Raw genomic sequence first — 25,336 nt, forward strand, 5'->3', positions numbered from 1 at the left:
TCTGTCTGTCTGTCTGTCTGTCTGTCTGTCTGTCTGTCTGTCTGTCTGTCTGTCTGTCTGTCTGTCTGTCTGTCTGTCTGTCTGTCTGTCTGTCTGTCTGTCTGTCTGTCTGTCTGTCTGTCTGTCTGTCTGTCTGTCTGTCTGTCTGTCTGTCTGTCTGTCTGTCTGTCTGTCTGTCTGTCTGTCTGTCTGTCTGTCTGTCTGTCTGTCTGTCTGTCTGTCTGTCTGTCTGTCTGTCTGTCTGTCTGTCTGTCTGTCTGTCTGTCTGTCTGTCTGTCTGTCTGTCTGTCTGTCTGTCTGTCTGTCTGTCTGTCTGTCTGTCTGTCTGTCTGTCTGTCTGTCTGTCTGTCTGTCTGTCTGTCTGTCTGTCTGTCTGTCTGTCTGTCTGTCTGTCTGTCTGTCTGTCTGTCTGTCTGTCTGTCTGTCTGTCTGTCTGTCTGTCTGTCTGTCTGTCTGTCTGTCTGTCTGTGTGAACTTCCAGCAGTGTAACTGTGGCTTCACAAGCCTTATGCTGAACACATTCTCTGTTCCTTTTTTAGCCAATGCTCACTCCTGAGCAGATAAACAAACACACGTACTTGTGGATCTCGTAAATGGTCCAATGGAACGAACACTGTTCCTCTTTGTTTATACAATGACCGCATTGGAGCGAGAGGCCTCAGGCAGTCTTCTGCAGCAGGCCAGCTTTCCATTCGATGTTGGACTACCCGACCAGAATGCTAAAGTGTTCCAAGTTGTGGAAGAAGCACCCAACGGAACGGAGATCCACGGGGTTTCCGAGTTTCTTCAGAGGGCTCTGAACTTTGGCCAAGACGCCTACAAACCAGGCTCCGATTTGGATTTGAGTTTTCAACTGCTTGGTGCACAAGGTGGGCTCACAAACGCATTGCATCTGGACCCACATTCAGGCAAGTTGACGGTTGTCGGTCGCATAGACCGAGAAGCGCTGTGCACAAAGTATCCAGACAAGACTTCTTCCTCCCTGACGATCGATGCGAACACGTATCGGCAACAGTATGCGAATTCATTCAGTTACATTTCGCCTCCAACTGAGGAATGTGTGAAAAAGTTGGAGATTATCGCTACGTTATCGTCTGGTTCAAGGCAGCCGGAGATGAAGAAGCTGACGCTGTCGCTCAGCATCGATGATATCAATGACAATAGTCCTCAGTGGCCGCAACTGGTTCGGACCACAGGTATCGGACGAGAACAACAGTTGCCAGTAATTGAACTTCAGGTTTTGGAAAGTCCTCGGAATCCAAATGTCCATGTGCCTCAGCAGGCAAGACTTCAACTACCGGGGGCTCATGACCCCGATGCTGGACTGAACGGCCGCGTGACCTACCGAATCAGCCCGGTGCCAGGTGACAATCAATATTTGCATTCCGCGGATGCCTCCACACAACCACTCCCATTTATTTTGGAAGAGGGAGCATCGGGGACGTTGGAACTGGTTTCCACAACCAATATGGATTTCGAAAAGCAGCCTTTGTACGAAATGTACCTGATAGCCTCAGACTCTGGAAATCCGCCACTCACCTCGACGGCACTGGTCAAGGTCCACCTTATCGACGTGAATGATGAATCTCCGGTATTCGAACACGAAGTTTTCTACCCTCCAAGTGGAGCTATATCAGAAAAGACAGTTCCAGGCACGTTGATTTTAAATTTGTCTGCGGCAGATGCTGATGCGTCCCCGGCGAACAATCGGTTGCGGTATCTCATGTTACCGAATCCGGCGGCGACCAAATACTTTATCGTCCATCCAGACGGACGAATTTCACTCCGGCAGTGGCTGGACTACGAAACAATGCCGTCCAGTCCAACGACAATACAAATTCCAGCAGACACAAACCAGGTGCGTAAGCAGTTTGTATTTCGAGTTCAGGCTGTCGATTCGGCACCTACGCCGTACGAGCGGAAAGGCGAAGCGACGGTTGTTGTGCCGGTCATTGATGAGAATGATGAGGCTCCGGTCATCAATCCACGTTTTTTCGGCCCTCCAGAGCTCACAAACCATGGAGTTTTGGGTGAGTCCCTTTCTTGGTTGCTTTTGTTGTTTCTTTCGCTTGTCCGAAAACCCAGTCGTTTTTCTCAAGTTCCTTGTGTATGATGCCCGAAATGGTGGGTGAAACGTCCTGGGGATGTAAAACAAGACGGGAACAGCCCTCCTTCAGCAGAGGACTGCCCTCCTTGATGTCTGATGCAGAAATCAAGGAGTACAACCGGTTTCATCTTGAACATATTCAAAAGACGGATGAACGAGTATGCAACCATCGGCAGCATTCCCAGTCACTGGACTGGTGTTTTGCAGAACACCCGTGTGAGTGCTGGCCAACTGAATCACTCATCGAACGCAGTGGGTTAGGAACCGAACAGCACAGTTCGTTTCCGGTGCATGCCGTAAAAATTTTTGTTAAAACCTTCAAGTTTCACGACGGTTGTTTCCGCATATCAACTGGTGCTCTCCTAGCATCCATTGCTGATCGAACAGGGCTTGACTTTTCTGGGGATCCAAGATGCGTCGATGTAGTCGGATGGGAATCGTTTTTGCTAGTTCTTTTATTTCAACCTTCTCGTTTGTTAGGAGAACCCACTCCGAACGTAACGGGACCACATAACAGCCAATGGAATAACCGTTTTCGTTAAGACAGATTTGATTGGTTGTTACCCACTCGCCCTTGACAGATGAGTTGTATTCTTAGTATCACTTTTTTACCCGCTTGTACGCGACAGTGATTGATAGAGCAGCTGGCTCGCACGTTCGTTGACTTACCCTGGTTTGGCCAAGCGCACTAAGCTATCGATCGGCTATCCAGACCAGGGTTCACGGTAATAAGAAGGGACTGTGGTCCACAACCGCACCATGAAGGCTATTTAGACGGGGAGTAATGAACTTATCCATTTATTCTATCACAGTGAAGCCTGTCATGGACACTTTCGCACCTACGATTAAGTAACATGGCTTAGCTGATGTTACGTAACGAGATTTCAAACGATGACCTACGGTTTGAGTGATTCATACAGTCCTGGGAAGTTGCTCACTACTTTGTGCACTTTTTCCGCTTGGTTTGTGATAATGCGTCGAACTAAGCGGCTACGGGGGTGCACGTGCCTTTAGTTTATTTTGTGTCTGCGTTTGCAAACGATCTCCCTGGCAATTAGGTCGAAGAACGACTTTGTGTTCTGTCAGTCACATTATGTCACGTGTTCCTCTGTCACGACTCGTCTGCTTAGTTTTTGTTCTTCTCCCTTTGACCACTTATTCGTCTTACGTGATTCTACAGACTTTGCCATTGTGAAACTTAAGAGTGGCAAATATTGTCTAGTCAGGCGGGACAATCAGACCACACAGAGTGGCGCACAAGTCTCATAGACATATGATCTGTTTTTTTTTCAAAATGCGTCTGACCTTGATCGATCAGTAGTGACTGGTTCACTGGTTATCCCTCGCTGACATTCATGTCTGTAAAAGTGATCATTGTTCGCATTGCGATTGACGAGATTTCAGCTTGTCGCACAACGTAAATTTTTCCCGGGTTGGTCGAGCGAGGCATCTTGTGATAAGTTGATTAAACTGGTGGTTCCAGCTGGCTCTTATCGATCAAGTGATATGGACCGGTTTTCACGTGCTTTTCTTGTCCAGGTTCACGGAGGATCTTCTGGAACATTCACAAATGAATAGATGGGTAATGACAGATTTCTGACGATCTCTGATGAAAGCCACCAGCCATTGTTTTCAGACGAGAACCGAGAGATCCGACATGCAAGTGGTCTGTGTAAATCTGAGGGTATTGCAGAGGTCTTCCACCGCCCATCAAACCAAAAGTTCATACCGTCGCCACGAACTACTTCTTTCAAAAATGCGAACCTACGTAGCCACCCTCCATCAATCTTAAAACCATCTATGAGCAAAATTGACAGAAACATCTTAAAACATGTATGCAGTTTGCAGCAAATCATGTGATAAGGATGATGTGGACCAAAAGAAGGTTATTGACAAAATATTTCTTCGATAGAAAGATGGGAATCTCGTACGTCTTGAAGCAAGAGGTCTACGAACGAACCGCGAACCTATAGCTGTCGGTGTTGGGCCAACTGAGCTAATCAGGTTGTTTGCTGTCCGCTTCGCTTACGCAGCTAAGCTTCAAGCTCATCCGTTACACCAATGTATGAGAGGTCATATCAGTCTGTGCGATTAAAGGATCTGGTTTCCATAATAAGCTAGACGCTTGTATCGTTCAGCTACCAGAAAGGTCATGGTTTTATTTTTTCTTAGAAACTGGAAGGGGATTTGGTTATCCCATAAAGTAAGCATAGCGGACCACGCGTGTCCTCGGCAGCTCAGACGGTTACCCGATAAGTGCGGGTTCGGGTTTCGAGTCTCCCCCTCACCCTCCGCTTATCTCTTAGTTCAGGCTTTGTGTACCTCGAGGTGGTTGCTCACTCTTAATCGTACCTGCATGACTCACTGGGCTATATACTGAAGAGTTTCACTCTGATATCTGCAGAGCTTCTCATATCGGGTTGATCAGTGGATGGAGGTCTGTTGGATGAAGTCTCTTGGACCTTTTAGATGGGGGGTTGAAACGGATGCCGCAACTTTTTCTTCAAAAATCGTTTACTACTATAATAGTGTGCTCGCATCGACCCGCTGCCTTACCATCAGGCTTCAGTTGAGTACCCCAGTCATCCTGATGTTTAGGTATGGGCGTCCTGAGAGTATCCCAGCTCGCGTACAACTATGAACTTCATAGCTAATCACAATGGTTGCAATTTTGGGGTTTTTGCGTGATAGGTACTTTTTTCCGTTCATAGCCACACCACTCGTTTGAACGGCCGTGCTCTTGTTCTGGGGTAATTATTCCGGTGAGCCACATCAAAGGGAAGCACTGGACTCGAGTTTCATTCCTACTAGAGCTCACCAGCAGCGCATTTCCAATGCCCGTGCCGGGATTTGAATCCCGGACATCTGACATGTGAGGCGACCGTGTAACCACTACTCCACCAACGCACGTTGGACGCATCTGAATTAGCACGTCTGAACAGGCGAACGTGTCCACACTTGAGCGATATGTTTGGTGTGCCCGACTCATCGAACGAGGACCCAGTAGCTGTCCTGGTTGTGACGATCGATTGACCCGCCAGTCAGGACTTCCCAGATAGGTAGCGTGACACACGCTTGAAACCTACTGGGCAGATTTTTGGTTGCAATTTTGGGGTATTGCGGGATAGGTACTTTTGTTCCTAGCCGGGGTTCAAATCCCGGCACGGCCATGGGATATGCACTGCTGATGAGCTCTAATAAGAGCGAAACTCGAGTCCAGTGCTTCCCTTTGGTGTGGACTCACCTGAATAATTACGCCAGAACAGGAACACGACCGTTCAAACGAGTGTGGTGTGGCTAATCACAATGATCTACGCTGTCATATTTTCCGACTATATATGAGGTTTCGGCTTTGATTCAGCTGAATCCAACCGCATCGGACGGAAATAAGGTTATCGACTGCTTGACTATCCTAATTACAACTTTGGGCCTCTGTCAGGTCCCGTCCACATGGCCGCAATACATTGAAAAAAATCGAGAATGAAGACGAATTCCAAACTTTGTAAATAGCCCACACTCTTATACGTACGACAGGGATCGTTTTGTTTATCACACCGATGTAACTACTGTAGTTTACGGTGGCGAAACTTTTGTACACTGATCGGTGTTAGCTGCCAATCACGTGACGTTGACTTGCATATTCGTACTTGGCGGCATGCATCACTTACCAAGAGATTTACATTGATATTCCCAAAACTGGTGGGCAGCCAGCTCAATTGCACTTTAAAATTACTGATGTTCGGATACACCGTAGAGCTACTGTTTCATGTCTGAGCATATCGGTTTTATGACGGCGCTCCGTGTGTTTCGACTGATGGGATGCATGAAATGACTTCATCTGATGAACCCCCCCCCCCGTCTGTGGAACAAGGGAGCACACTACTTAGCCTAAACTAAACTGGGATGGGTCACTCGAAGTAGGCATGAAGAGACAACACGTTGATTCGGGCCAGGTACTTTCAAACCACGGTCCTTGGGCTCCACCTGCTTGAATCGACCATTCGAACCCAGTTATCCAGAGATTTACCCAGATTTGTATCACGTGATCGCGTTTTCAAACGTGTTCAAGTGATATCCGTTGCACACTTCGTGAATGGCTGGATGTGGTGGAGTCTAGGTCAGCTGAAAGACATTTGTTGGATGGAAAAAAGACACGTTATCCAGCATAATGCTGCTCCGTTGGCGAAGTGCCTCAATCGAAAGCAGAATTTTTGAAACGTGGGACTTTTTTCCGCCGTAAGTCCCATGAGCTGGGCCTGAGTTCTCCTCTAGTTCTTTCCCATGCCGCTGACTCGGATATTTTTAGTTACCTGTCATTTCAAACAGTTTACGTCATAAACCATCACATTAGTGAATTCTTTTCGTTTGAGCTTGAGTGGATTTAACTGATGACTTTGTCCTGGATAAGCGCGTGGTCTCATTCGGTTGATGTGAGCCAATACCTAATAATGATTCACTATTTCTCGATTCCCGACATTATTCATTGTTTTCTTCATTTTATAAGAATAGGTGTTCGCGATAACTCATCCTACCTATTCATGAGAAAGCCGCTGGTTGCTTGAGGCCTGGGGATTTCGCTTCCAGCGGAATGTAAAGTCTCACCCCTCCTCACAGAATATTTTGGAATTCATCCAGCTACAATGGAAGTTCTTTATCAACACACTGTAGAGAGCACACAATAGGATCTGAAAATCCGTCGACAACCCACGACCGGTTTTGCCCTTCTTGGGTCTCGTCAAATGGGCACAGTCCCCGAGTTTCTTTCAACCTTGTTCCACTTGGGTTTCAAAACCGAATTGGTATGCAAATCAGTGTAGTTCGCTTACTACCCAACTTATCAGAGTCATTTGGATATAAGAATCCAACCATTAGTTGGTGAGTCACGCACGCCACAGAAGCGCGACCGAATGTGATCGGCGTTCAGGCATTTCATAAAAGCACGATCAGTGTTGATGGGTATTCACTAAACGCCTATCAAACAGCCTGGATCAATCGCAGAAAGCGTCTTTTAAATAGCGTGGGGCCGTTGAACCTTTGCATTCACACGCACTCACACTTTCGCGCTCGCTTATTTGAAATGAGCTGTTGTGTTCCTTATCGATGATTCTTTTTCCGGCACTAGGCAGGGAGAGATACAACAGATTGGCGAATCAGCAGATATAACAGATTGATGTAAACGATAGTTGTGAGCTGAGCGATTTGATTGCATACGCTTCATCACCAACTGAGATGACATCATCATTGCGTTGTAAGGGAGAGGAGTGGATCATACCGGTGAGTCAATGGTTGTGCGTTGAATACTGGTGCGTGGATGTTAATATGCGTGCCGCTAGCCAGGACTAATCTTAGATCGCGATTGGTTGTTCCGGTCGGTGATTCTGTTGGTTGGTCTGTAATTCTGTCGCGTGATTGGTCGGTGATCACTTGGGCTTTGAACTCCGCCTCGTCTGATTGGCATGAAAGATCATTGAAAGAACTCGTTATGAACTCGTTCGGAAATATGTTAAGAACCGTATTTCGAAAGTGTATAGTGGCTGGCATAAACTACTTGAAGTGATTTCTCGGTGGAGAGGTCCATCAGGAAGTATGACCAGAGATTTCTTCTGGATGTGTACAGACAATGTTTTGGGCGGCCAGTTTGATGGGGTTCAGAACTGAAAATTAACCTTTGTTGCATCTTCGCAACCAAAGTTAGTTAAATTTCAGATTGTTCTGAATAGTTGAGCTACTGTTTCCCTCTCATTCCGTTCAGGTGTTGTAACCGAAAATGCCGTCGCACCGGTTCGCTTGGCCTACATTCAAGTCAGAGACCCAGACTTCAATGGCAAGGACAAAGTTTCGTGTCAGCTGACAGACACTACAAACTTCTCCCTCGTCCCCGTGCGTTCAATCAACCTGGCTGATTTGTCTTACACTACTGGAGAGCATGATGACTCGAACAATGATTACATGCTTACTTTGTTGATCCAACCTGACAGAGAGCGTACCCCTGTGTTGCAAGTGCGGATAAAGTGTCTAGACACCGTAGGGAACTCCAATGAACAAACCCTTCGAATCCGCGTATTGGATGTCAACGACGAAGTGCCTACCTTCACAAAGTCCATCTATCGATTCAGACTGTCAGAGAATACCGATTCAGACAGTACACTGCCAGTACGAACCCCAAACGGATCCTTGGTGCCAGTAGGCCATCGAGTCGGTAAAGTGATTGCTCATGACAATGACCTCGGTGAAAATGCTCATATTATCTACCGATTAGCCCCTGATCGATTAGAGATTACACCGGCGAATACGGCAGAAAATCACACATTTTTACACGGAACAGATAGTTCGATTCGAAATACTTTCACCTACAGTAGTTCATCATTGATTGAACAGAAACCCACCGTTGAGGACCTTTTCCGAATCGATGAACAAACCGGGGTTTTGTACGCCCTCAAATCATTCGATGCGGAGAATGTGGCCGTGTTTCGTCTGAACGTGCTTGCTGTGGATCAGGCAAAAGAATCGGTTGCTTTGACTGGAACAGCTGAGGTGGAAATCCGCATAACCGATGTGAATGATTGGCCACCGGTATTCTACAAAGCCAACGTGACAAATGATGAGGAAGCGAGCCATACGGCGGCACACTCGGCTCCTGTGGAATACGTGAGCAGCTATGTGTTCCACGTTAGAGAGAATAAGCCTCCTTACTGGCTGGTGGGTAGAATTGCAGCTATCGATCCGGACATTGGTCAACGCGGTGCGAGCGATATCCCCACTACCGGTGTTCAAAATTCACAGATTAGTCTGCAACTTGCCGCAGATTCAGAACCGGAGCTGCGTAAAACTTTCAGTGTGCATTCCACCAGTGGCTACCTGAGAACACGTGTGTCGTTAGATCGAGAGAAACAAGCCGTATATGTGTTCAATGTGGTCGCGTGTGACACAGGGAGTGAGGCGGGTCAGGAAAGATCGGCGACAGCCACAGTGACTGTATTTGTTGAAGTAAGTACGGTCCACTCAATTGGACAAAGTTTTCTTTCCGCACTCTTCAGTTTATGTTGAGTATTACTTAATTTGAGAACCACTCAAATTTCCCGACTGCTTATTGATGGTTAACACTCCAAAACTCCTTTTGACCCCTGAGTTTTAATCCACTGGAGATTTTCAATTTGAGTTGGAGATTTAAGAAGCAAGGTATCATCTGTAAGCTGCTCAGGTTTACCAAGAGCTAGTTGTAATTAATCCCCCCTCCAACGACCATCTCCCTCCCTAGATCAACCACAATTTTCATTCTGGAACTATCTTTCTTGCCTGTAAACATCACAAACGAGAGATTCAGCTGGGTTCCAGATGAGACTCTCGAAAAACCAAATTAGTTTGCAAATGAGTGTATATTCGCTAATTTCGTGCAGTTTGGTTTCAAGCAGAACTTAAGGTTGACGGAAACCCGGGGACTGTGCCTAGCTGATCAGCCCCAAAAAAGGGCGAAACCGGTCGTGGGCTGTCGACGGATTTTCAGCAACCTTACGAGTAGTACATTAAAAAGATATCTTTCTATTCGTTGCAGTCAAAATTACAACTCCTCTCCAATCAGGGATTTCATAGATTGGTCTGGCCTGCTTGTAGTTCGAGCGAACATTAGTGACTCAGATTGTAATGATGGGTGTTGGTTTATTCGCGCAATCTGTTTGCCCACCTGGTTGTACCAGTTTGGTTTGTCGACCACGCTTAGCCGCTCTTTCCCGTGCGAATCCCGATGGACTTTCAAAATAGTGCCGTCCAGCACAACGCCGAAGAAGAACAAAACACGATATGTTGTCATATTCTCCTTCCCAGACGCTATTTCTTCTGCCGCTATGGCGTGTTTTGATTGAATCGTCTACTGATGAGGACGCTGGACACACCAACGGGTTCTGTTCTGCTTGAGGCCCATCAAATACTTCACGAGTCTCCATCAATTTCCACAAAATTGGGCACAAATGGTGAAAAGATTTACAAACGATCGATTCTGTGAAACCGAGCTGAAAACAAAGTGGTCTTTGTCCAAACTATGGTAAACCAGGGGTTCAGTTGAATACAACAAATTAATTAGCAAATGAACGCCTTTCATTACCACTCAGCAGTTTAGTGCGCACGTAGCATTTCGGATCAGGGAGAAGGTGTATTGGGACTGCACGCTTACGCAGACACTCGTGTACCACTCATGCTTTTTCGAATTATACGATCGATGTGTGATCGATAATTGATCATTATTCCGTGATGACTTGTCAGTTGATCAACTGGTGGTCCGGTTGCACTGTCTGGTTCGAACAGAATAAACGACCTAGTATATGCCACCACTTGTGCCCATCCGCACCTTACATATCGGTTAGGTTACAGGAGGGGAACGGCTGTGAAAATGAGGAGCGAAAGTGGACATAGCTGATAATCCGATCTGACCACACCTTGCAATTCCACCCCAGTTTCCATCTTAAAATCAAACTATTTAGTTAAATGGGAGAGGAATTCACTCAATTCGAGAACACTACTGAAAGTTGTTCGGACAGTTAAAGTACAACTTTTCTGAAGGCCAAGGCTGGTAATTGGGGTGATTCTATGAAATTCTCTGAAGGTGATCATAGTTACACTACTCTCGTTTGAACGGTCATGTCCCTTCTCTGGCGTAATTATTCCAGTGAGTCCACACTAAAGGGAAGCACTGGACTCGAGTTTCGCTCTTATTAGAGCTCATCAGCAGTGCATATCTAATGGCTGTGATGGGATTTGAACCCCGGACATGTGACATGCGAGGCGAGCGTGTAACCACTACTCCACCAACGAATGCTGGACGCATCTGAATTTTCACGTGTGAACAGGCGAACGTGTTCACACTTGAGCGATGTGATTGGTGTGCCCGACTCTTTGAAAGTGGTTTGAACTTCTATACATCCCTCCGTCTGATCACGCACCTAGTCCGATCGGATTCGCTTGGATTTTTCAAATTGATATTCGAGGGTGATTATTGAAATGTATTGAGCAGCCGGCCGGTGTGGCTAAACGATAAACGGGTTCTCTGTGAACTGACGCCAGACCTCAGTTCCGGGTGAGCGCATGTGTTGTGTTTTTAAGCCCCCATGAAACTATGATCCTAATCTGGTAACGGTGGTCATTAAAGCCAGAAAACGCAGCTAGCATTGACGGTGAAGTGTTCCATCAGCTACGTGGGAAATGCAACTCTTATCACGTTAAAATAATCAATTTGAAGGATCATCAACGCGAACCTATTCGTGACTCTTTTTCTAAACTTACTTCAGAACGCAAACAAACAAGATGTATGGTGTATGTTACGGTGACGATCGAGAAAGTGCATTACGTTTCCGGGTACTGATTGTGTTTTTGTGGTCCGTGTTCTCATCAGATTGTCGTTTGTTCCACGGGATTCCACAGGTTGTCCGGTGTTTCAGTCAACTGACAGTTGGTCGAATGAAAGGCCTTGTGAAGAGCCAATTAACGGATTACATCACAAAGTAATGCACCCGACCAAGCATCGCAGGTTGTTTATTACTTCTCGTACGAAAAAAAGGAGAAGAGAGTGCACCATCGGGATTGGCTGAGAACTGCAGCCAGTTTGAAGGTGCGTAGGAGCGCCTACGGTGAATTCATTTCTCCGGAATACATACTACACATAAAGTAAACGATAAAATGTGGTCTCATTGATCCACTGGAAATGTAAAGCGATGCTAACGGAAGTGGATGAGCTTCCGGCGGTTGGCCAACATATGGTTCAGGAGAGATGTCGACTGAATTAACAGATGGAACCTTCCTACTTTGAACGGTATTGGCTGTCATTTGGTTGAGTGATGCTTGCGGCGCCGACTCAACTCACATTTTGGTTTAATGGCCCTCCGAATTCAAGAAATCCCGAGTGCCGACTCAATTCATCCTGTGACCAGCGGAAGCAGCTCATGCCGTCTAGATTAGACACTCCCACGTACTCGTTTTACAGTTCTCTTGTGCGACGAATCGATGATCAAATATCGGAAGGCCAACAACAACCCACTGCAAGCAGATCAATAAAATTCCCTTTTTTGTGGTTTTTTACTCTCATGCTTCTGAATTGCGAAAAACAATGAAGCAGCTGCACTAATACGCTTCCAAGATGCCTCTGAGCTTGTTGGTATAAACGGACTCTACGCACAAAACGAAATGTCTTTTTATCAGAAGACCGGATGGAAGCAGTTCCTCTACCATACTGCGTCGAAAACACAAAATGAGCTTTGATTAATCTCGTCTTCTCACCAATTTGGTTGCTTAAAAACTGTTGGACAGCCCAGGACTGGTTTCACCCTTCTTGGGGCTCACCAGGTAGGCGAAGGTGAAAGATTTAGCTTCAGTTGAGTAAGACCGGATGGAAGCAGTTCCTCTACCATACTGCGTCGAAAACACAAAATGAGCTTTGATTAATCTCGTCTTCTCACCAATTTGGTTGCTTAAAAACTGTTGGACAGCCCAGGACTGGTTTCACCCTTCTTGGGGCTCACCAGGTAGGCGAAGGTGAAAGATTTAGCTGGATTCAGTTGAGTTTCACGTCAAGACCAGATTAGTATGTAAATGGGAGTAGTTGGATAATTCTGTTTTATTTGAATTGACGGGAACTCAAGCACTGAACCTATATGATGCGCCCAAAGAAGGGTGACGCCGGTGGTGGGCTACCGAACTTTCTTCAGCGACCTTATGAGTGGTGTGCTACGTCTGGAATTTCGCAGTTTTACGTTCTAGGTCAAGCGGGACAACTCCAAAGTGGAGCCCTTGCGAATAAGAGTTGATTGAGGAGAGTACGTTAGGAACGCCCCGTTTTGCGGGGTCCCCAGTTCTTGATAAAGACCGACGTCGGTCGCAGAATTACCCAGACTGAAGGTCAGCAACTGTTCAGGGTGATCACTAGGTTCCTTTTTTATGTCAACGAATAGTTTAGGTTATTCAAGTTCGTTTACAATGTGTTTTACTGAAATCAATCAATAAACAGTCGGGCACATCAACGGTTAGAGCGCAATCCTATTGGCAGACACCTCAGCTGGCTCTGTGTTCTGCCGGTTCTTCTCGTTACATTATTCACGAACAATTACAAAGCGAACTGTACAAAAGCTCGACAATCATGTCAACCATACAAGCAGTTCTACGTATGCTGTTATTATCCACCATCCACTGATGCGAAAACTGACTGCCAACTCAGCGCCGGACTATTGTTACACCGGCCGGGTACGTCAGGTGACGATGTTGATGTGTATGCCCGATTCACTAATGCGTAGTAATGGATTTTGCATGTCATCATCTCCCCTCCCCCCACTCAAAGCATTTTTCACATATTTTCCATTCTTTGACACATGAAGAATAACAGAACGGGGCAGTTTTCATTTTGTTAAGTGCAAAACACGCAGCTATGATCATCAAAATGTGGCCTACTCAGTGCCAAAAAATTTGAGATGAATGGTTCGATCTTTGGCTATGAATTTTCAATAAGTACATGCTCAGCTGTACTTAAAAGAGACCGTTCAAAAAACAGACACTGCGATCAGTGGGGGACTCTCAATCTAACGGCTTCATCCATTCTTCCTGCAACCTCCCGTCGGGCCACAATTTTACTCTTTTACATTTGAAACTTTTGTTTGGTGACGAACATCGGACATGGTAGTCGTGGCGAGGTATACTTTTTCGTTTGGTTGGGGACCATCATCCTTACAAATGAATTCTTTGTGCTTTCATAAAAGAGCCCGCGTGATTCTTCTTGGTTGAAAATCCAACACAGCGTGACGCGTCTCGTCATTTCGTAGCCAAACTACCTGGCCAAACCGTTCCAGTGCATGTTACCATCGCGTACGGTGTGTTTTCGCTCTAGTGTGTTTGTTTATTCCAGTACGGATCGATATCTGTCAACCATTTACTCTGTTCAAATAGTGATCTGCGAGACAACTGTCCACGCTTCCTGTTCGAGTGCACTCAACATTCAGTTTCTGTTTCAGCTTGTTTCGCAGTATTAGTTACCACTGCCGCGGTACTGGCCGCGATGATCAAGATGGCTTCACAAACAAGGTGCATACTTCAACGGAGACTCCGTCCTGTAAGGGAATCCAGTCTACGCTGAGAAGCCTTGTTGGGTGAATGACGCTATATCTTGTCTAATTACAAGTAGACCAACCTGCTGATCAGCTGATCGTGGTTTAACGGTCAACACTTCAATCTTCTATCCAGGAGGTCGCCGGTTCAAAGCTCTCTCTCCTCACTGGAGCTTCGTAAGATGGGGCTGTTGATGATTCCCAATAGAGAAGGGACAGCTGTACAGTGCTTTCGGGCTTTTGAGCGCAGATCGGCTTCACTTGCAGGACGAAATCTTATTTGAAAATCTTGAACCTCCCCAAGCCATCATACCTTGAAGGGGATGATGACTGAAGGCCATTAGCAGAAACACCTTCAAACGAAGTGTGTATACTGTTCATATTTATAGACGTAATACACTACTCATAAGGTTACTGACAGCCCATGACCTGTTTTGGCCTTCTCCAGGCTCATCAGGTAGGCACAGTCCCCGAGTTTCCGTCAACCTTGAACCCAAATTGCACAAAAATACACTCATTTGCAAACAGAATTGTTTTTGCGAAAGACTCACCTGGAACCCAACTGAATCTCTCGTTCATAATGTTTTTAGGAAACTGAACGTGCTGCACCAGGCCGCCTCGTGTTTCATTTGGTACGATATTCGAGATATCGCGAACACCATAGGCGAGGGACTCGTCTGGATTTCAGATGAGTCTCTCGCAAAACCAAATTTGTTTGCAAATGGGTGTATTTCCCCGGCTGGTGTTCTAATTTCTCCCTGTTTACAGAGTGAAACGCTCTAAATTCAAAAGAAGAAATATTGTGAGACTAGCCATTAACACTTTGGGTTCAATTCCTGGAAGTTTGGATAAAACTGACGGATATTTTCTGGCAGTTTGGAATGTCCGAGTTTTGAAATTTGAGTTCACTCGAGAGCAGTCAGCCTATGCTGGAAGGATATGGGTCTTTAGACTATCCCCGTTACTCACTTTTAGCTCGCTCAAAAAGACCGACACGGCATATGCGTCTCTATCTGACGAGTCGTCAATAGGTCAGCCGGCCAACACCAAATCACGTGACTCAAGCAAAGTTATTGAGGGACTGCGGGGTTTAGGTTGTTTGATCTCCAGTCTGTCACGTGACGGATGCGTAATTGAATGGCAGCATTCAGGACGTTTCGAGTTCAGATTTGTGAAACAACAAGCATTGATGAATTCCATTAGAAATGAAACAGCTTCATCTTGTTTCCTGGTTTGCAGGATAAAAAGACCCATGTTTAAAAACTATTCAATTATTTTGGTGTTTTAAAGGTGTGGCAACATCTTAGATTTCCTTCGCTTTTGTTTCATTGAAAACTGAAATTTTCGGTCTGAAGTTGGAAAAAGCCGAATCATTTGTTTCCTACCTACCCGTTTCCAAGGACGAAAACGATAACGACCCGGTATTTATTCGTCCCGTGGGTGCTGTCAGCAGAGCCGCAACGACGGGAGAATCGAAGTTGGACAGTCCCTTGACAGTTAATCCTCTGGCGCAAAAGGATTCGGCGCAAGCCGGTGGTGTTTCGGTGAGACGAGGGGAGGGCAGTTTGAGTTTGACAGAGGGAACACCACCACACCAGTCTCCGCTTGGCAATCGGAGAACAGACAGCCAGGATGCAGGTATTCCCATTGTTGTCGTGCATCGGAACACATGGTCGCAATATTTGGACAGAGGTGAGTCTGATTGGAGATTTTCTCACGATGATGCGCGATTAGTAGTGGGTATCAATAAGGACAATGAGAAGGAGTTTTGGTACTCGATCCAAACTCGAGTCGTCTGCACACGAATCAAATAGTGTGAATGACGAACTGTAAAGTGCGCAGCCATTGGTTGGTTCTGCATGAATCGGACACAAAAATCTGTTACCAAGACCTGTTCATTCGATGCACCACAAAAAACAGTTTCAGTGCTTTTTTATGCTGATAGGTTGCCACGCCTACTTACTGCATAAAATTATTCGACGTACTTACTATATTTGTGTACGAGTTAGTATTACTCGAGTATCCTTTTTTTCAGCCAGACTAGACCAGAGGTTTTTGCTTTCGTGCACTCTGTTTCCTGCGCGTTATGTTTCAATTTTCTGAAGAAAAAAGCACTAAACGATCTATGATGTTTGTATATTCCATCAGTCCTGTTGATATCGAGCACACAGACGACATGGCCGTCATCTTTGAAGACCAAAGAGGAGCACAAGCCCCGTGACCACCACCATACCATCTTTTGACATGCGGCTTGCAAAGTCACGCTTCAGAACGTGCCATCTGCCAACATATCCCTTACAGTTCAAGGAGAATCACTGGAGATTGTGGAAAATCTTAGATACCTCGGTAGTTATATTAGCGCATTTAACAGCCAATTTGTCACACGGGGAACCAGTCAATAAGCGACCACGTGATGCGGTTTCTTTGATCGATGACGAAGTGGTGCTGTGTCCTCTGTCTAGGCGAGAGCTAATCACACTGCTGATCAACCAATCGTAGTCAAACGGCTAAGCTTCCTGCCAGAAGGTCACCAGTTCGAGACTGCCCGGGAGTTTCGTGATACACGCACTGCGGACGACTCTTAACAAGGATGAAACAGCTGTTCGGTGGTTCTCGGCTTATCAGGACATATTGTCTTTTCTGACTAGATTGAATCTCTGTTGGACATAAGCTTTGATGCTTCTACAGTAGGAAGCAGAAACTTAGCGAGCTATTCTTCTCGCAGGTATGGTGGAGTTGGGTCTGATATGAACTAGACGCACACGCCTATCGACTGAAATTTTGTTTGAATCGTCGCTCATGCCTCTTCGATCTAACCACATTCATGTAATGCCCCTAGGAACTCGAAATTTTCGTTTTATACAGCCCAATCAAACTCATCAGTTTCTCCACGCTTACCTCCTCAGCTACCCAAAACTAGGAATAAATTTATGTACTTTATCGAATATCTACACCAAAATACACTCATTTGGAAACCAGGGCACTGACGAGCTTCAACAAAGGCGAAACCGGGCTGTCTGAAGTTTTCAGCAACCTTAAGAGTAGTGTGTTCCGTCTTCTAGAAAGCGTGAAATTCTTGTTGGAAAGCCCCAAAAATGTACACATATCCTGCATTCATCGAGACAATGATCGTCGTTAATGGGATTGAAATGTATTGATGCCTGAGGCAGTAAATACCACTTAAGCAAGATTAGGACATACAGGTCTGTCTTGTCGGATATGAGTGTAATGGATTATCACGAGAATCGAAAGTGACTGCAATTGGTAGGGATGTGTGTATTCGAGTGGAAATTATAATGCGTCCAGTATTTTTGCGTGTCCTGATGGATCCCCAACCTAGGACCTGTTCCAAGAGAGGATCCTTGCAGTGAGGTCGCGTCGAGCGTCACTCCACTCTGGGGAGATCAACACCAGTCTGTCTGCCGGAAGACCATTTTATCCACACACTCCCATGAATCCAGTTACCACAGAAGAATTGTAAAGAGTTACATGAAAAATCCTAGCAGATTGGATAAATGAACACAAGCTGATTCATATGTAACTTCCAAACTTTGTTCAAACTAACCAACCTGGCTGAGCAATCATCTCAGCTGATGAACTATGGTGAGCCTTACCCGAAATTCTGATGATGGCTTCGTGCCGAGTTACCATTCCACTCGAGGGCTGGGTTACTGCCAGGTTGCCCACTCCTAGACAGGAGCCGTCAAGATTCCGAGGTTAGGTTCGAACCACGGTCCATCTGGTGATTGAGTTCCCCCGTTAACCACTGATCTATCTTGAGCTCCCCAGTAGTAAGTAATTCTACCCCACTGCATTACAGACACAAAGCAGGCTGGTCTTATCATAGAGTGGTCGTGAATCCAGGAGCTAGGGACTTGAAGTCGTATGTCACTAGTTGTCTAATTTTCCAACAGCGCTGCGGTAATCAGTCAGCAGGATTCGTTTAGTATCCCCACAAACCTCATCTCCCACAAGAGTCAACTGAAAGTCCCGCTAGGAAGTTACAGACTGTTCGCTACTCAGATCTGCTACGCACCATGTATTGCAAGGTTTCCAACCACAAGGAAAGACGACTCAAAGGACCGCGCAGCTTGGTTGTATTCGCTTTGGGTGCGTACACTGTTTGATTTCTAATATCGATTTGTACGTTCTCTTTTTTATACGTTAATTATGTGGTGCGTATTGCGGTTGGATTCAACGTCACTCGCAGACTATCTGCTATGGCGATTCGTACTGTTTTGTGTTTCAAGAACGAGTAAGTAAGCACAGTTGAACGATTTCGAATCCAGAGATGTGCGATTTGACCCTTTTCATATTCCAGTACAACTGTTCATCAACACCCCAAGGGAAATCACGTGAGCGGCAGCTCGACGACTCCTGATTGGTCTTCCGATTTCAGAGGAGTACTAGCTAAACTGGACTAACAACTGAAGGGTTAAACATGTTCGTACCTGTCATACCCAACCCAACCAAGTAATGGAAATTTTTGGTGGGAATTTGAACTTCACAAGATGAGCTGTACGCATTGATTAATCGTATTGATTAGCGGGAGTCTCGTCATAAAATCAATCCAAATTTGTTCAAGCACTTGGTTTTTTGTCATCAAGATGAGAATTCCGTACTTCAGCGTCGTCACCGAGTAGAATCGTCTCTATCGCAGACACACGTATACACGGAGAACAAAGCAGCTTTCGGGTTTTCGACGCGTGATTTTCACGCATGACTACAACATGTTCTTATCACTGAAAACCACACACACAGGGAGAGTGAGCGAGCGGGAGAAGACGGACTGGTGAGAAAGTGCGGATTGGTTCGAAATTCGCAGAAATTTTTTTGGCGCAAAGACGTCAAAGTTTCAGTTTATCAAGCAGAATTTGACAGCGTTTACCTTTCTCATTGGAACAGTGTGGATGAACTTAGTTGAGGTTTATAAGATAAGATAATCGTTCAGCTACCATGCAACCCGAAGGAAGCACGAAGGCTGGGATTCTGCCAGGTTGCCCAAGCTAGACAGGATCAGCGTTATTGTCATCCACATTATCGCGATCAATCTAATCTTCAACATCACCATCATCAACATTATCCTCATTATCATGATCGCCATCATCAAGATGAGAATTCCGTACTTCAGCGTCGTCACCGAGTAGAATCGTCTCTATCGCAGACACACGTATACACGGAGAACAAAGCAGCTTTCGGGTTTTCGACGCGTGATTTTCACGCATGACTACAACATGTTCTTATCACTGAAAACCACACACACAGGGAGAGTGAGCGAGCGGGAGAAGACGGACTGGTGAGAAAGTGCGGATTGGTTCGAAATTCGCAGAAATTTTTTTGGCGCAAAGACGTCAAAGTTTCAGTTTATCAAGCAGAATTTGACAGCGTTTACCTTTCTCATTGGAACAGTGTGGATGAACTTAGTTGAGGTTTATAAGATAAGATAATCGTTCAGCTACCATGCAACCCGAAGGAAGCACGAAGGCTGGGATTCTGCCAGGTTGCCCAAGCTTAGACAGGAGAAGTCGCGAGGCAGACGTCGGATTCGAACCACGAACCTTCCGGTCAGTAAATTCGCACTCTAACTATTGAGCCATCTCAGTTGATAAGTTGGCATGCCGCAGCAATAACGGCTCGGATTAGAATACTTCATAATCATTCTCTCGCAGTTAAGAGGAAACGTGATCCACGGTTGGCTATGACTGTCTAGTTTAGATGCCGCGTCATCTTGTAGGTTCCTTGTGCCATATATATCTCTTTTGTCACGGACCTTTTTTCACTGAATTTTATACTTACCTGACAATCTCAACCCCGTCGCCAGTGACATTAAATAATGATCTGAGGAGATCAGCGAATGAGACAACGTTCATTGGGTGTAGTTCAGGAGGTGATAATCAACCAATCAGACGACAGCCTGATCAAACGGTTAAACCTATCGATCCTGAAACCAGTCACATTAACGAGATTTTTTGTGAAAATATATTGATTATACTCTGCTCGACTCTTCCAGTCAGTGTTTGAGCACAAACCTTTCCTTTCCCTTTGTGTAGACGGAAATCCTACAACCAATGGGAGGCCACTGCTACAAGTGGAGGCGACCGACGCAGATTCAGGTGAAAATGGTCGTATCACCTACCGAATCGGTGCCGGAAATCCGGCCGGATTTTTCACTTTGGACAACGTCACTGGGATTTTGATGATCTCGCCAAAGATAGCAATCGATCAACAAAATACTCAAGCAGGTTCGTCCGCTCAAACAAACATAGCCGAACCTCCCACTATGACAAACAGAGAATATCGACTGTTGTTTGAGGCTTGTGATCACGGAGTACCGAGGCGCTGTGCGACACCAATCTGGGTCCGATTGCTTCTCGATGTCGATGAAATGTCAAACTTGGTTTCACGTGACCAGCTGCCTGCTCACATGACTAATGAATACATTTACCCAGAATCCTTGGGCCCACTCACCTCAAGTGGCAACAAACTCAAAGAGGATGGTTCACAAAATGCCGCGGGGGCGAAAATGGTTCAAGCAAGCGGTGGTCTGCCTGAGAACAGTCGCATCAAATATTCCGAAGGTCGAGCTTGGTCGTCGGGCGGCAGAAATCCAGTAGACGGTTACTACCGTTCCGACGGGCTGTCACGTGATCAACTGGACAAGTACAACTGGAATATGGATGGTGTGATTCCCAACCGAAGGGTATATGTCGACGGCGATGGAAGAAGTCTGCGGGAGTTTAACCATGCACCTACAAGTCTAGTTGTTAGCGAGGCGGTGATCATATGCCTTGTCGTAGTTTTCATCGTCCTTTTGTGTGCAGCTGGCATTCTTTTTTACTTGGTACGAAGGAAATCGATCCTGTATACGGTTGGGGCTAGAGTCAAGTCAAACGGTGAGTATTTGTACGAACCTGGTGTGCTTTCGAGTACCGTTTTCCCATTCATTTCATCCGTATTTTTCAAGTGTTGACCAGTTCACCTTTTCCCAACTAATCCTCTACAACTTTTGTGAGTTTCGATCGATTTTAAATGAACAAGTTTGGTTCTTACGGTGGTTTACCTCAAAGAACTTGGTTAATCAGCTGAACAGGTGAAAAATGAGACCAGCAAATCGAGTCCCCTGAACCAGTACTTCCATACTAAGCGGTATTAGGAACTTACATACAGTGGTATACTTAAACTTTGGAGATATTGCGGAATACAGTTAGTTCAGGTGCGCTGCTTAGTTGTTGGTCTGTCCCGTGACCTTTGTAATTGGATTGCAACGGTTTCCATCCCAATCAGGGTGACATCCTCGGTGCTCAACAGTCACTGAACCCCGCGAACTGACGATATCAGCTCGATAGGTGACGAAGCAGTTGCAATCCAACTGCCAAGCTCGGCGAACCGTCCAAGGGTTATGGACTGTTGTCCCCAAAGTTTACAAAGACGTCTCCGTTGGAACACAGGTTTTCTAGTACGTTTGTGGTTCGTCCCACTTCCTCGTCAATCAAGAAACTTCGAGAAGAATAGACATGGTGTGGAAAGCGGCCTCAGGTGAGCAGAAATAAAGGTGAACACTCACGCACCTTCTAATTAAAACAACCGATGGGATAATCTCATCTTTGATCACGAAGTGAAGAACGCCACATGATCTCTTCATCAGGTCAGTACACACCTAGAGAACAAATGACAGCGATCGTAGCTAAGACCAGGTTAGGCGATACAAAAGTGGATGACAAAAAACCTCGTCTAGTTGGACAGAGGGTGGTCCCAGGACTCGTTTGGTCTGGCTGCATGTGACACGTGACCAAGTCATTTCAATTCTGACAGCACGGGGCATGTCGGTGATGTGAAAACGATGTGCGAGGGGTGGTCACGTGACCCATGTCAATGGTGGGCGACGCGACCGAACTAATGAGCATCACGCTATGCGGACAAGAGAGGCGCTCACTTATCCCCTCACATGTGTCAACATAATCGATTTTAGATGCAAAATGAACAATCAATCACGTGCTGATGATTGCCAATTACGGTGGCTTTGATAGGGGGACTCGAATGAATTTCCCATTCGTTACATTCCTCGACCGAATATGCCGCCTAAAGACCGTCTCATGTTTCAACCGGGGTGACATTCAAGATATTGACATGTTTTTCCCGTAATGCGATACGACTGGAATTCGACAGTCTGTCACCGGTTTTGTCATTATTTCAATACTTAGTGACAAGGACAAGGTAAGCGCTGCCAAAGATAAGGCATTTTATTCACAACTTTTTAGGAAGTCACTACCGAACACGTACATGTAGAGATCAAAGTAGAATGCATTAGTCAAAGTAAGCCCCCCCCCCTATTGATTCGGTACCAACTTTCATTGTTATTGGTTTACTTATCGGTCAGGTGTTATCACGAATAGGCACATGGAGTTGGTTTTTTTAGTTTTTAATTTGTTACCTCGTTTCAACAAATTGTCGAAGCATTTGCTAATTGGTCGCAGTGATCGAGGCAACCGACCAGAATCGTGTAATCTTGTCTCAGGAGGCGTGAAACTAAAGAATATAAGTAACATTGTGGAATTCGGTGAAATTCGACAAAGCAAGGTGAGGCACCAACATCAGATGCACGACGGGACAGGTGAATCCACACACGAGCATCATCATCATCATCAGCAGCAGCAGCATCATCATCCCGTCATCATCATCATGATCATGATCATCATCACCATCATCAACGACGCGGTTCGAATCCGACCTTCGCCACTCAACTTCCCCTGTCTAGGCTTGGACAATCTGGCAGTATCCCAGCCCTCGTGCTTCCTTCGGGTGGCATGGCAGCTAGGCACCGAAAGTGTGCTACAGCTGAACGCTTTCTTTCTTTTCATCGACAAAATGACACCAGTGTTCAACACGGTTGCTTCACTGCCATATGGTTGTACGAGGGCTGGGGTACTGTCAGGGCGCCCACACCTAGACAGGACCACACACGAGCGCTACTCATCGGCATCTGAGTTGCACTGCTCAACATTCAGGCAAGTTCTGTGTGTGTAAACTGACTGAAGTAGTGTCTATCATAGAATATTGTGTTTGGCATTTTGTTACTTAGGCCGGTGTTGGCCTGGGAACGAGGTCTTCAAGGAACAGTTAACACAGCTGTGTCGTATCGATTCGGGATTTTTGTGGTTATGATACAGTAAATCTGAGAGACCTGTACTCGTTGATGAGATCACTTGTTGAGCAAGTTCTACACAGACGCCCCACGGAACAGTTCTTAATCTAGACTTGTCCATAAGACCCAACAATAGCTGTGTCTAGTTTCATTCACATCGTGAGAACAATTCTCCTCTTATCCAATCATATTTCTTCTGGTTAGTTTACACTAAAAAGGGAACTTGAATTTCGTTCTCGTTAGCAACGCCGGTTAGCAACGCCCACATCCATGAGCATGTCGGCGTTGGAGCCGTGAACGCCTGACGTGCGAGGTGAATAGACGTCACATTCGAACGAGCGCGGGCGATGAGATTGATTCGCGCAACACCCCACATTTGTGCTCATCAGAATTTTCCCGTCGGGTAGGGGGGGGGTCACTTTCAAAGCATTCGGTCGGGAGGAAAACTGTGACAACCAGAGCGATGTTTGCACTACAAACCTCGGCACGGCCAATGAAATGCATCGTTGATGAGCCTTGAGGAAATGGTAACTCGAGTCCAGTGCTTCTCCCACTCTTTGGTGTGGACTCACGAGAATAACTGCGTCAGAACATGTGGAGAACTTCAGACGAGACTAACGGGAGTGCGGGTTTCTCTGGTAATCTGGACGGGAAAAGTCTGACTCAAGTACAGGTTGAACGCTTAGGGTAAGTGAGGACACGATAAACGTATAATATTGGCGTCCCCACACAACTATTGGGTTTGAAATGCTCGAAATGAACAACAAATCAATTTTTAAATCAACATCTGAACCGTGGTCAGAGTTCGATTCGAAACTGAAAACAATTGAGCAGCTGTGTCATATTGATCGTGGCGCCACAGTCGTGTTTCAAAAATTGTTCGTGGAGACAACTGTTGTATCAGGAAGGTCAGCTTCTTGAAAGCAGCCACTGAATGCCCGAAATCTACCGAGACTCTCAGCTCCTCTAGATGTTGATCGCTCTCAGCTCCGCTAGATGTTGATCAGACACACAACGCCCCCTCAACATGCAGCACCTCACAGCCTTGTATCAAACCCAGACAGCGCGAGTCAGCGTTGATCAAGGTCAGACAACGCCCCCGCAATATCCAGCACGTCACAGCCCCGTACCAAAGCGAGATCGTGTGCGTCAGCATTGGACCAAGTTCAGACAGTGTCCTTCCAGTAAATAGCTTGAGAACGTACATTCGCACTCGCACGCACTCACGCTCTCGCACTCGCTTGTTCGGAATATAGCTGTTGTGTTCCCTTCTGTGAGTCTTTTTTCTCCGGCATTAGGCACTTGAGTGGGTCAGCAGCAGATACCTCAGATTGGCGAATCAGCAGATATAACATGTTGACTGTCGTATGCATTCTCGTAAAGTTGCTGGGAGTCGATTACATGCGGACTGTGTGTAGCAGGTGGCATGTGATTCAACCATGTTTTGACGCGATCAATATAAGTAATCTATTACTCAAGAGGGCGATGAAATGCGATGGAATCTCGGTCGAAGTGTAGTAGCAGTATTTTATCAGTTCAAGAATCATGTGAGAAGAGAACATTATATAGGGTTACCTTGATAACCGAGACAACGTCACCGTAGCTCAATTCTGGATATCCCAGTCTTCAACTTTCAGATGTATTGAACTGTTGGCAGACAGTAGAAAGCCAAGTTTACTCAGTAGTACGTCACAGTTCGAGGTCTCTCAAGTGCTCTAGATAGCTCACTACTTAAGGCGACAACTTATTGGCCCGAAGGTCAATGGTTCGAGCCAACCCCGACAACTCCTGTCTAGGCTGGGGCAACCTGGCAGTATCTTATTCTTCGCTGTTCCATCAGGCGGCATGACAGCTATGCACCGAGACGATGTTACGACTGAACAATTATTTATGTTTATTTTCACTTTAGATCCTAATCACCAAGTGCCTGTCGCCAAAGCAACTGACAGCAACGTGGTCTCATTCCACAGTCAAGCCGGTGGTGAGGTGAGTTAATTCACTGGTTAGTTG

At 46.0% G+C, this 25,336-nt stretch overlaps 1 protein-coding gene across 1 annotated transcript in view; it reads left to right on the forward strand.

Annotated features, from left to right (window-relative positions):
• Positions 1 to 539: 539 nt before the first annotated feature.
• Positions 540 to 25,336, forward strand: part of T265_05738 (hypothetical protein) — a gene marked incomplete at both ends in the record, with an annotated part of 44,447 nt that continues 19,650 nt past the window's right edge. The window contains 5 exons of the mRNA XM_009170811.1: positions 540 to 2,030; positions 7,860 to 9,094; positions 15,585 to 15,876; positions 20,235 to 21,077; positions 25,236 to 25,312. Coding sequence (XP_009169075.1) covers positions 602 to 2,030; positions 7,860 to 9,094; positions 15,585 to 15,876; positions 20,235 to 21,077; positions 25,236 to 25,312 — 3,876 coding nt within the window. The remainder of the gene's footprint in view (positions 2,031 to 7,859; positions 9,095 to 15,584; positions 15,877 to 20,234; positions 21,078 to 25,235; positions 25,313 to 25,336) is intronic.

Source organism: Opisthorchis viverrini (assembly GCF_000715545.1).
Source record: "Opisthorchis viverrini unplaced genomic scaffold opera_v5_113, whole genome shotgun sequence".
In the NCBI taxonomy this organism is placed as follows: Eukaryota; Metazoa; Platyhelminthes; class Trematoda; order Opisthorchiida; family Opisthorchiidae; genus Opisthorchis; species Opisthorchis viverrini.